This window comes from Oculina patagonica, chromosome 2 (assembly GCF_052425735.1).
Source record: "Oculina patagonica isolate OP01 chromosome 2, crgOcupat, whole genome shotgun sequence".
In the NCBI taxonomy this organism is placed as follows: domain Eukaryota; kingdom Metazoa; phylum Cnidaria; class Anthozoa; order Scleractinia; family Oculinidae; genus Oculina; species Oculina patagonica.
Window position 1 is genome coordinate 22,209,214 of NC_135759.1, and position 10,672 is coordinate 22,219,885.

A 10,672-nucleotide genomic window follows, 5' to 3' on the forward strand; every position below is an offset into this window, starting at 1 on the left:
TACAGTTAACTCTTTCTAAAATGGACACCTTTGGGACTGGCTCCAACTGTCTGTCTTTAAAAGGAGGCCATCTTATGGGGAGTTTAGTTACAGTAAAATGACTGAAAAACGGCAGGAATGGCACCAACATGAGGTATCCGTCTTATAGAGGTGTCCGTTAAAAGAGACTTGACGGTATTCAAGGAGATCCATTAGATTTAGAAGACAGAAATTTCTAAATTCTAAACTTGCTTGGGCACATTGTATGTCATTTATTGGATGTCATGCTACAATATAATGCAACCTTTGTAGAGATAACAAAGGGAAAACTAAATAAAAAATATAAAGTGAAATAAAATATTACTGTTCAATTGAGGAAATCTATGAAGAAAATGTATTATTTGCATCTCTGTGGCAACATAACTACTGTATCACATTTATTTGAATTCCAACAGATCCTTGCAATGCTATTTATGCAATCACTAACATTGTTTCTCATGTTAAACATTTAAGCTGCAGTTGGATATATTATGTCTCTTCACACACAAGGTGTCAGCTACCTTGTTACTTATTTTCGCGGGAGCTTAATTTTGCGAAGATGAAAAAAAAACCTAAAAAATGTTAAAAATAAATTTTTGCTGGTCTTTAATTCGGGTAACCTGTGTACAGCCGTCCCACTCTGCTCGCACAAAAATGAGTAACAATACTTTTATTTACGTTTATTTTTTGACAAATGTTTCTCAAAATCATGTAAGACCCCATCTGAAACATCACTTCTGCAAGCATTACGTGCCAATTTTATTGGAGTCGAAGCCCCCTGAATTCAGCTACAACTTTCCCACTCACTGAACTCCAGATGGAAATTTCTTTATCGGAATAAAATATATTATTGAAAGTCACATACACAACCAAAACTGGGTTGTAATCACCAACGGCGTAGCCAATCGATAAAAATTGAATTGATTGGTATCAATTTTATCAATCAACCGTAAAAATCAGTATCACTCTCACTTAAATAAATCAATTTTATCAATTTCTAGTGAAGAATTGCATTTGAGAAATTTAATTGCAAAATTTTTGGACTGTAGCCATATCCAGTTATGAAGCCGGATTTGCCAGATTTAAGTTTTAAGAAAATCAAGAGTTTTACACAAACAGATTTCAAACTGCCTTGTTAAAATCTAGCCAATTAAATCATGTACCCCCACCTGTTGCTGGGAAAAGGTCTCGGACCCAGTCTCGTCCCCAGTTGCTCACGATCGTTGGGAGAATGCCAGTTAATTATTGAGGAAAGCGGGGGCGAAGGGAGACTTCCATCCCCCACCGCTCACGCTTTCTTCCCTTCCCATCACCCACCACTCACGCTTCGAGCTCACTCCCAATCCTCCAACTCACTCCCTCTTTATCAGAATCCGCGTTCAATCGGCCTTGGAAAGCTTGTGGAGGAGGCAGGGAAAAGGTAACTGCCTCACCAGAACACCCCCCTCCCCCCACTTCCCAGCTTAGAGGGACAGGCAGCTCTGGGAGCAAGAATGGGAATGAGGTTGCGAGAATACATCAATAGTTTATTACTTGTTGATTTACCCAAAGTTTGGTTACCATGCCAACACACTGTCAAGTAGAAAGCTTGAGAAGCACTGCACCAAACAATTTTAATGGAAAACCCTTGGTAGAATTTCCTTGCACTTTCATGTCATGACATGATATCATGTTATGATACCCATTTTTTTTAAGATATTAGCCAGCAAAAGAGGATAAACATCATGGCCTTGTATGTAATATGGCCGTGTTCCTAGGTATTAGTGTACTGGTTGTTGCTCCAGCTTGCTTTGCTTCTGGGTAATGCAAGCCCTTATACACATCTGTGTTCCCTGTCTCAAGTAACCCTCCAACCCTTACCCAAAACAAAATAAACATTGGCAGCCATGGTGCAACTGGGCTTGATCACCAGCCACTTTTCGAAAAATGAGCCAGCACTCCACTCTTCCCAGGGAGGAACAAAGAACGGACTCAAGAGAGCGGCGGAAATCAAGCTAAGGGTGAAACTTTTCTTTATTATTTTCTTAGTGAGTGCTTTTTATCACTTTGTTGGCACACTTGTACTAACCTGCATAATGATAATAAAACATATTATCTATTATTAATTAACTATTTATAAATGAATTTTCCTACATTATATGTGCCACTCTTCAAATCTTTATATTTACACCAAAAATAATCTGACACAAGGCACCTTGATATAAAGTGGTGGTTGCAGCCCATGATATATTTGTTGTGCCAATCCCTGTCTATCTACCTCCTCATTGTTTATCAATTGAATTAATTTTGGGCTTAGTTTACTTGAACAACAGGTAATTTTTCAGCATGAATGGAATTTCCAAACTGTTTACTTTATCAGCATATCCAGTACAAATTGTTTTTCGAACATGACATCGGCATAAATCTTGAAGGGACCTTGGGTTACATTTATAGTCAAACAGTTTTATGACCTTTTCTTCGCAGACAATTAACTGGCCTTCGTGGTTTAGTCTTATTTGCCCTCTGGGTTTTACATCTGATGCAATCAGATGTGCATTGCTGCCTTCTGTCGTTGACTCAAGCAACACAATTTCACTTTTATTAGCAATGATCAGGTTTTGTCCATCATGAACAAGTCCGACGGCATCAATGTCTTTTCGTTCACCATTTAGCACATAATATGTGATTTTGTCTTGTTCCTGGATCTCTACTTTCCCTTCAGAGTTCGAGCACACCTTTGCACTTGATAAAAAGGGCAGGTAAATAGAAAACGTTGTTACCTTGAAATCCGGAGAACAGCATAACGGATAAACTCCCCATTCAGCTTCCTTTTCTCCAGGAATAATTTTTCTAGATTTGAGGACCTTTAAATTGTCCCAGTCTATGAAGATTTCATAAACACCCTCGCCACCATTAAATGCATTTGTGACAAGAAGATTCCCCCCTGGAGACAAAGCGATCGCTCCAGGGCAAGTCATGGGAAGATCTTTGTCTTCTATTACAAGTTCAGCTGTAGAATCTTCATCTTCGTCATCTTCTTCGTTATCTATGTGGTTATCTTTGTCCCCTTTTACAAATTCGGTTGAATTAGATTTGACACTTCCAAGGTTATAGATCTCTATACTTCCCCCATGATGTTCTTCTGATAAGCTTACTGCAATACGATTACCTGGTACAAACATCGTGTCACAGAAGTTGTTGCCGAAGCCGGTAAATTCAGCTACTACTTCTCCACTCACAGGGTTCCAGACGGAAACATCGTAATCGAAAGTCACATACAAATCCAAAACTGGGTTGTAATCAACTCCGTATGTGCTTCTTTCTCTTGTTGGAATTTTAATCTCTGAGACGCAGTTGTTCGGAATAACCTTCGTTTGTGCGGCCATTTTGAATTTGTAAACGCGGTGAGCTGGTGCGAGATCTGTAACCTTGTTCCCAGGGTCTTCTCTTAAGGTTGCAAGATGATGCGAGATCTGGAGCCTCAAGTAGGCATGAATAGATTGTGCCAGTAAATTCAAGAAAAGTTGCTTCACAATATACCCAAAAGTTGCTCTAAAGTTGCTTAAATATCAAAAAGTTGCCACCAAAATTTAGAAAAGTTGCTTGCTCTAGAGTCGTTTTGTTTTAGATAAATACTCAAAACGTGTTTGTTTGTTTGTTGTCATTTCAACATTTTCATTAAATATTCTTACAATCACTAAAAGAGGCCAAGCAGCCATTGTTATATGAGAAATATAAATACGTTTTTGTAATCAATATACTTTTTAAACTCAACATAACTTCAATAACAGATATAAAAAAGTAGAAATTTAAAAAAAGATAAAAATCCTTCGAAATGAAACGATCTTTTGTGGTTTAGATTGGTTTTATATCAATTTGTTGCTCAAAAGTTGCCAAGGAAGGGAAAAGTTGCCCTAGGTTGCTGGTACTACAAAAAGTTGCTCAAAACGCTAAAAGTTGCTCAAAACGCTAAAAGTTGCTCAAAAGTTGCCGAGCACAATCTATTTATGCCTAGCCTCAAGCCCGGTTACGATGCCAAGCAGAAACCTGCAAGCTTGCTGAGTCGATGCTGAGGTCTGGATTAGCCCGAAATTCCTAAAAGAAAACAGTGTATGTTGAAGAAAACATTTCTAGCTTTTCTTGCAGGTGGATTCCCCAGATCTGTGCATGATCATATGGGGAGATTTGCCAGAATTGTGAAAAATGAAAAAAAAAGTGATTTGTGACGAAGATGGGTGCGTAGGGGGTACTCTCACCCTCAAAGGAGTATCTTTTTCAGCCTGTCGGTATAAACAAGGATAGGGATTTCATGAGTTGAGTTTACAAAAGGTTAGGGAAAACTGCCATTTAGGTATTTGGAAGTGTAGCGTTTGGCGGGTCTTAGTACGGACAGTCCACAGGTTGGGGCTGGCTTACTAGAATTAGCCATCAATCGCTTGGAACTTCAACTCAACTAGTAGCTACGCCTAAATGTAACAGTACTTTTTCTTTACGTATGACAGAGTTCAAAAAACCTCTGATGGAACTTGGCTTGTGCGTTGACGTTTGTCCCCACTAGCATGTGAACAGGGCGAAAAGAAAGATGCGCAAGTCGAGTGCGGACTGGGGCTGGGTTCGATTGGTAAACTTTACCACAATAAGCAGCCTGTTAACAGACGAGGTCCGCGAGAGAAAAGTGTAAACAAAAGTTAAGCAAAGTTATTTATAATGTTAACAAATACTTTTAAACCTTGGTTCATCAAAGATTCAAAGTGTATTTTTAAATAAAACGATCTACAGTATTTTTAACAGTTTTATTTAATCTACGTATAACATTGAGCTGTAGTTTCGCGCGGGGTGCTCGTTTTAATCTGAAAGTCTTGCATTTAGTTTCTTCAAGTAAAAAAAAATACACGAACAGTAAAAATTGTTTTAGGTCGTCGCATAAAATTTACGCGTTTTGAAGTGTTTGCTATATGATGAAGCCTGTTATATTTGATAAAAACCCAACAAACATAAAACTATACGAAAAACAAGTTTAATTTCACGATGCAATCGAAGTGCGCGATTTTGAAATCAACTTTTAACAGCGGCTTTTGAAAATTAATAAATATATCGATATGTAAATATCAATCGCCCACGTTCCCGGCAGAAAAACTTTTTCAGATTAAGGTTTGCAATGGACTCCCAAGATCGGCTGTCACTTCACGAGAATCGAAATTCTTTAGCTTATAAACTTGATACAGATTCCATTAGATAGGAGGGAGCAATTAGACGATCAACAATCCTAGTTCAATTTTGCGATGCCATGTTAAAGATGATAACTAAAAAATAAATTAGGATCTTTAATTAGTCAGCCAAGTACTGCGACACGAAAGAAAACGCTGGTCAATACACAAGGCAACGTTTCTTCACCGAAGTGCGGTGATTAAAAGCAATATGAACCAATCAACTTCCTTGTTATTAGTTGTTTTCGAAATTCACGCTCGTGTCTTCGTTTCCTTGCCAAGAGTGATTGCTCCACCAAACAGGACGGGGGAGACTGAGACTAGCCGGAAAACTGGCGGAGGGTATGGCGGGAAATAGCGTGACGTTTGGTAACCAAGGCAACTGATAGGGACGACCGGTAGCAACATAAGTTTCAAACTGTGGACCGACAATCACAGAGCTAACTCCTGGATAGTTGAAAACGCTGTTCCACATTACTTGAGGCGGTAGGTTAGCGCTGTCAATGCTGCAATTAGAAGAAAATAAGTGTGTCACTACTTTGTCAGGGTGTGCTACCCGGGGGGGGGGGGGGTACTCCCATAAATTTCGGATAGGAGTGTGCCGCCAAGGTTCTTAAACCCTGACCCTATTTAAGGATAAAGAAAGCGAAAATTTATACCCTTTTTAAGGCCCAAAACCGACAAATGACACCCTATTCAAGGGAAGGAGAAGCGTTCCGTGACGACCCAAATAACGGCTAACCGCGCACGGCAAGACACAAATCTTTACAAAATCGCTTTTCTAATTCCTGAACAGAAAATTCAGTTTTAAGATATCTTTTTTTCGTTTAGCTGGGAGTTTTTTTTTACCTAATAGAATTTAGGTACCCTATCTAAGGATCACACCGGGAACACATTGCCAAAAGGAGCAAAAATGATACCCTATTTAAGGACCGAGAACCGCAAAAACCATACCCTATCGGGCGGCACATACCTATATAGGCCACATATGGGAGTACCCCCGGCCGGGGTGTGCTACTGCCACTCTCGTCCCAAGAGGCCTCGATTCTTTCGTCCAGCCCCAAGGATCGTGACCTCTGGCTGGCCGGGGCATTCTCGTCCTACTGGAAGATGCTGCAATCCTTTGGCCGCAGCGAATTTTTTTCAGTATGAGCAGAATTCTCATTTTCGATTGTGAGCGAATTAGATTTAAGCGTTAGACCGTAAATGGCGGACTTTCAAATCTTAGGCCGGAACCTGATTCTTGGTGCTGACCAAATGGATCGCCCCCTCTAGGGACGAGAATATGCTACTTCTAAAATCGTGTAGCATGATGATCGACTAGCAGTTAACAAAAAATTTCAGGCCAGAGAAAGCGCATGAAGTAAAGTGACCAGTCACATATAAAAGGCACATGCTTCTGGGAATATACTGGCTATTCTCATTCCGGTCTATGAATAACAGAGTACACGGAATATCAATTCCCAAATGAACGCATATTCTGACAACGGAATTCTGGTGGCGGAGGTGACCTGAGCGCCTTTGTATCTGCACACGTGCGAAAAGGGGGGGGGGGGAAAGAACGCATATTCTTCCTATTCCGAGGAAACCGTTTTCCATTAATTTCGCTCTGCTTTCGGAAGCAGAATGAAGGGAATAGTATTCCGTTCATTCTGGAAACGGAATAGGTCTAAAAAGAACGCGATCACCGTCTATTCCGAGTATTCCTATTCTGAAATAGTTCCAAAAGAATGCGCCATAACTTATTTTCTGGGCTTTTAGTAAAATTCTTTATGACTTGCTCATCCTCACCAACTGCCGTTTTGTTAACTGTGACATTTTTATCTCATTTTAGAAAGTAAAACGTTAAAAGTACCACAGTTCCTTGATACCTTTGAGGTTGTTCCTCCTGGGTTTCGCTCGAAGATAAAGTTAAACCCGTCTCTGATTGGTTAACTGATGGTGTGACGTCTTCCGCCACAGTTCCTTGATGATTTTGAGGTTGTTTCTCCTGGGTTTCGCTCAAAGACAGAGCTAAACTCTTCTCTGATTGGTTAACTGATGGTGTGACATGTTCCGCCGGTTTCCATCCCCCTCGATGCTGACGGAGGTTCTTTGGGCATTCACCTGGTGTGCTGTCCCGGAGACGTCTTCGAGCGTTGGCAAACCAGTTCTTAAGCTGACAACAACAAAACGTCGACAAAATCAGGAAAATGATTGCAAATTCTGCAAATTTTGCTCCAAAATTTTCAAATCTTATTTACACCAAACCAGGAGTCCATACTTCTGACCAAACTTGTGAGTTTGAGAAGATGAATAAAACAGCCAAAAAACGAAAGAAACAAAGTGAACCCCTTGCCACACAGGCCGCGCAAAGCTGATATCAAGAAAGAACGTTATTTGGGACATCACGTTGCGTTGCGTGACGAACCATCAGCGGCCTCGTCACCAGGGTCTTCTCGGTCATTAACACTGACGACGTTCTTGAGGAAATTGGAACGATCACATCACCGGCCCTTTCGGTGTGGTCGCGTATTGAAGACCAACTTAGCAAGGGTTCCCGTTTGCGGAAAATGAAAATCTTTATGTTCTGTTACAACTTAATTTTATGAAATAACTTTTAATACCTGGCCCAAAGTGAGTCCATGTTGATGAGCCAACATCAGTCTCTCTGTTTTATCAGGGTATGGATTGCTTATGCGCTCCGTGAACCACTCCTGTAGGGCTTTACAGGTTGCCTTGGGGATTCCTTTCTCTTTGCGAAAACCAGAAGGGCAAATGCTTGGTGGAGGCATGAATCTACAAAGAATTAACAGGCCAAACAGGTAAAACAGGATTTGCTCAGTGCGATACTCAATCAAAATCTGGAAGTTTACCTGACCTAAGTACAGGTCTGGAAAGCTCGTATATAACTCGGTAACAACTGCGCACTGAGATCTTTTATTAAAGAGATTCTGTAATGTAGGGCTGCTTCTCATACACTAAAGCTTTTCTGAGTGGATTTACACTGGTTGTATCATTTGAGCAAGTGCACGCAACGTTTTGACCAATCAGAGCATGTGTTATATATGTCTTTCCCAATCAAAGTATACGTTATATATCGTTGTCTCTATCGATCTCTACATTGAAACGTGCGCAACGGTGCAACGAGGAAGGGCATGCGTTTGCCTAGTTCCTGTACGGCTTTTTCCCTAGGCCTTCACGGTATTACTGACATCACAAATCGTTTTGGTGACGTATCAGGGACCACGTGACCATGTGATCCGAAACGAGGTGACCACGACGAAAATAGAGGCCTAGGAACTAGGCAAGGCATGCGTAACATTCTTGATATTGTGAACTGTTCGTTTTATTATTCGAGCTCAATTTCTCGTACTCTCAATATCTCGAACCTCCCGATAACTGGAACCAAAAGTTGTTTCCCATGAATAGTCGAACGCTGTAATCTTACGCCCGATTTTTTCGTTTCCTTTGGAGGTTCAAGGAATCGAATTTTCTGCGACCCCACTCTATTATGTTGTCATATCCTTAATCAATTTTTCAAGAAAGAACAAGCAACATCTCGCGAAATTTATACGAAACATTGTTCGGTTGTCTGAAACTACAGGATCCCTATTGACGGACTGATTATTTTTTTCCGTCTGGGTAAAAAAAATTGAAATCTGATAAATTTTAAAACGAGATCTTATCAGCCAGTTTTACATTGCTAACATATACTTGGGTTTACTATTGACGCTATACCAAAACTGTTAAAGAAGATCCACAAAATCAGCGATAACTTCCGGTACAGTCAAACATGTCAGTGTATTCTGCCTAAACTTGCTGGAATTTTTTGGTTCTTGTACATAGTTGTTGTTGTTGTTTTTTGTCGCAAAGCGGCAGCCTGATCAAAAGTTATCATATGGTTGATAGACCGTTTGTTCCAGTCAAGGAGGATTCAAATACACAACCTGTTTGGAAAATTTTCGTGATTCTGTATTTGTTGTACGTTTGAGATTAACAGTAATTCGATTTCGAAGTCAGTGCAGCAGTACTATCTCGGTAGATACAAGCAGTGTTTGGCAAGACGACCCTTCTTTTTGCAGAAAGGCTGTCTAAACTGAACTGAATATGTTTTAGAGCGGAGAAACAGCCAAAGAAACTCACTGGAAACTAAGTGATGAACTACTCGGCGTTTTGGAATCAGCAACATTGATCAGAATTAGATAAACTATACAAATATTCTTCACTTTTGACATGAAACATACATCACACCCATCAAACAAACATTGCCGTGAAGGATTCCAACATAATTGGTACCGGTTACAATTAATGTAAACTCCAATAAATTCCTTCTAACCAACTTGCTGTAACTGGCTCGTGTGTATAAACGTTCACAATTACCCCCTAGTACACGTAAACTCCCATGAAATAGATCTCCGAAACGGACGAGGCGAAACACGGTTGAAAGTTACACAAATTGTTTATTGAACTATTTATTTTCGGTGTTTTATTTCTGCAGAGTAAATGGGAAAGAAATAACCGAATCAAAAACGTCGATTTCTAGCATCAATAGATTATGACATCATCTAGATTATGGCATCAATTTTAGAGTTTATTCTAAGTTCTCTGCTTAAACTTAACTAGATTGAGATTTTAATACTGATAAGTGCGTTTACCAACTTTTATACAGTAATATAAACTAGATGTCATCAACAAACCTTTGTCTCAAGCGATGTCTTTGCACTGCAGTTCTGGCCTTAGCTTCATAAACATGAGCCTGATCCCATATCAAAATAAGATCTTCACCGTTTGAGAATTTACCCTCCTAGATAAGATAACAAGTTAAAACAGAAATGAGCAACTTTCGAAGAAACGAACAACCGTTCGAGATTTGAAACATGCAGTGAAACTTGCGTTTGAAATAAAAACTTCACATAAAACAGTCATCAATCACGATTTTACCTCTATAAGCTTGTAAACCGTTTGCACGTCTTTTTTGTGCCAGGCAAGAGCTATTTTTGCCCGAGTGATCTCTTCATTATCCTGATATTCGGGGGTGTTGGGGAGACGGTTCAGCAAATTCTCGACATCAGCAAATTTGTTGCAATGAACAAGATGTGACACACGCGAGTTGACGGTTGTAACATCGGGCATACTGGTTAGAAGCCGTGTCCGCTTCATGTTTTTACAATATTATAATGGAGCTTTTCAAGACTTTACAGACCACTTAACTAACACGATGGAAAAATGGCGCCAGACTGTCTACAATTGCGTGCTAAAGTTGAGTCGTGAGAACGGAGACTCTCGATTGGCTAATATTAATAAGTCACGTCACTTTGACGAGTATCAAATTTACAGAAGACCCATTACGTGTGTGGTATTTTGCTTAAAATTGTCAAAACTGATAGGTAGGTCAGTTCATAGAACCTTATTATAGCAAATTAACGCTCAGTGAAATTAACGCGAACTTTAAAAATTCGCGTTAATTTTTGTGGTTATTTTGTTTT

The 10,672-nt window shown here is 39.8% G+C and overlaps 2 protein-coding genes across 2 annotated transcripts; both read right to left on the reverse strand.

The window, feature by feature from the left end:
* Positions 1–1,775: 1,775 nt before the first annotated feature.
* Positions 1,776–3,383, reverse strand: LOC144641857 (uncharacterized). Its single transcript, XM_078500875.1, has one exon. It carries the CDS (start codon positions 3,381–3,383, stop codon positions 2,316–2,318), a length of 1,068 nt encoding a protein of 355 aa, XP_078357001.1. The 3' UTR covers positions 1,776–2,315.
* A 2,056-nt stretch (positions 3,384–5,439) lies between these two features.
* On the reverse strand, positions 5,440–10,346 carry LOC144642220 (homeobox protein six1a-like). Its single transcript, XM_078501202.1, has 5 exons — positions 10,128–10,346; positions 9,884–9,990; positions 7,811–7,982; positions 7,076–7,362; positions 5,440–5,710 (listed from the first exon to the last, which is right to left on the reverse strand). Exons 1-5 carry the CDS (start codon positions 10,344–10,346, stop codon positions 5,440–5,442), a joined length of 1,056 nt encoding a protein of 351 aa, XP_078357328.1.
* Between the last annotated feature and the right edge of the window lie 326 nt (positions 10,347–10,672).

Bases quoted from the DNA above. Each gene is read 5' to 3' on its own strand.
- LOC144642220 (XM_078501202.1), bottom strand. From the start codon at position 10,346: ATGAAGCGGACACGGCTTCTAACCAGTATGCCCGATGTTACAACCGTC. The intron at 7,363-7,810 runs GTATTAAAAGTT...TGTTGTTGTCAG, and splicing joins ATGGACTCACTTTGGGCCAG to CTTAAGAACTGGTTTGCCAA. The intron at 5,711-7,075 runs GTATCAAGGAAC...TTCTAATTGCAG, and splicing joins CAGGAGGAACAACCTCAAAG to CATTGACAGCGCTAACCTAC.
- LOC144641857 (XM_078500875.1), bottom strand. From the start codon at position 3,383: ATGGCCGCACAAACGAAGGTTATTCCGAACAACTGCGTCTCAGAGATT.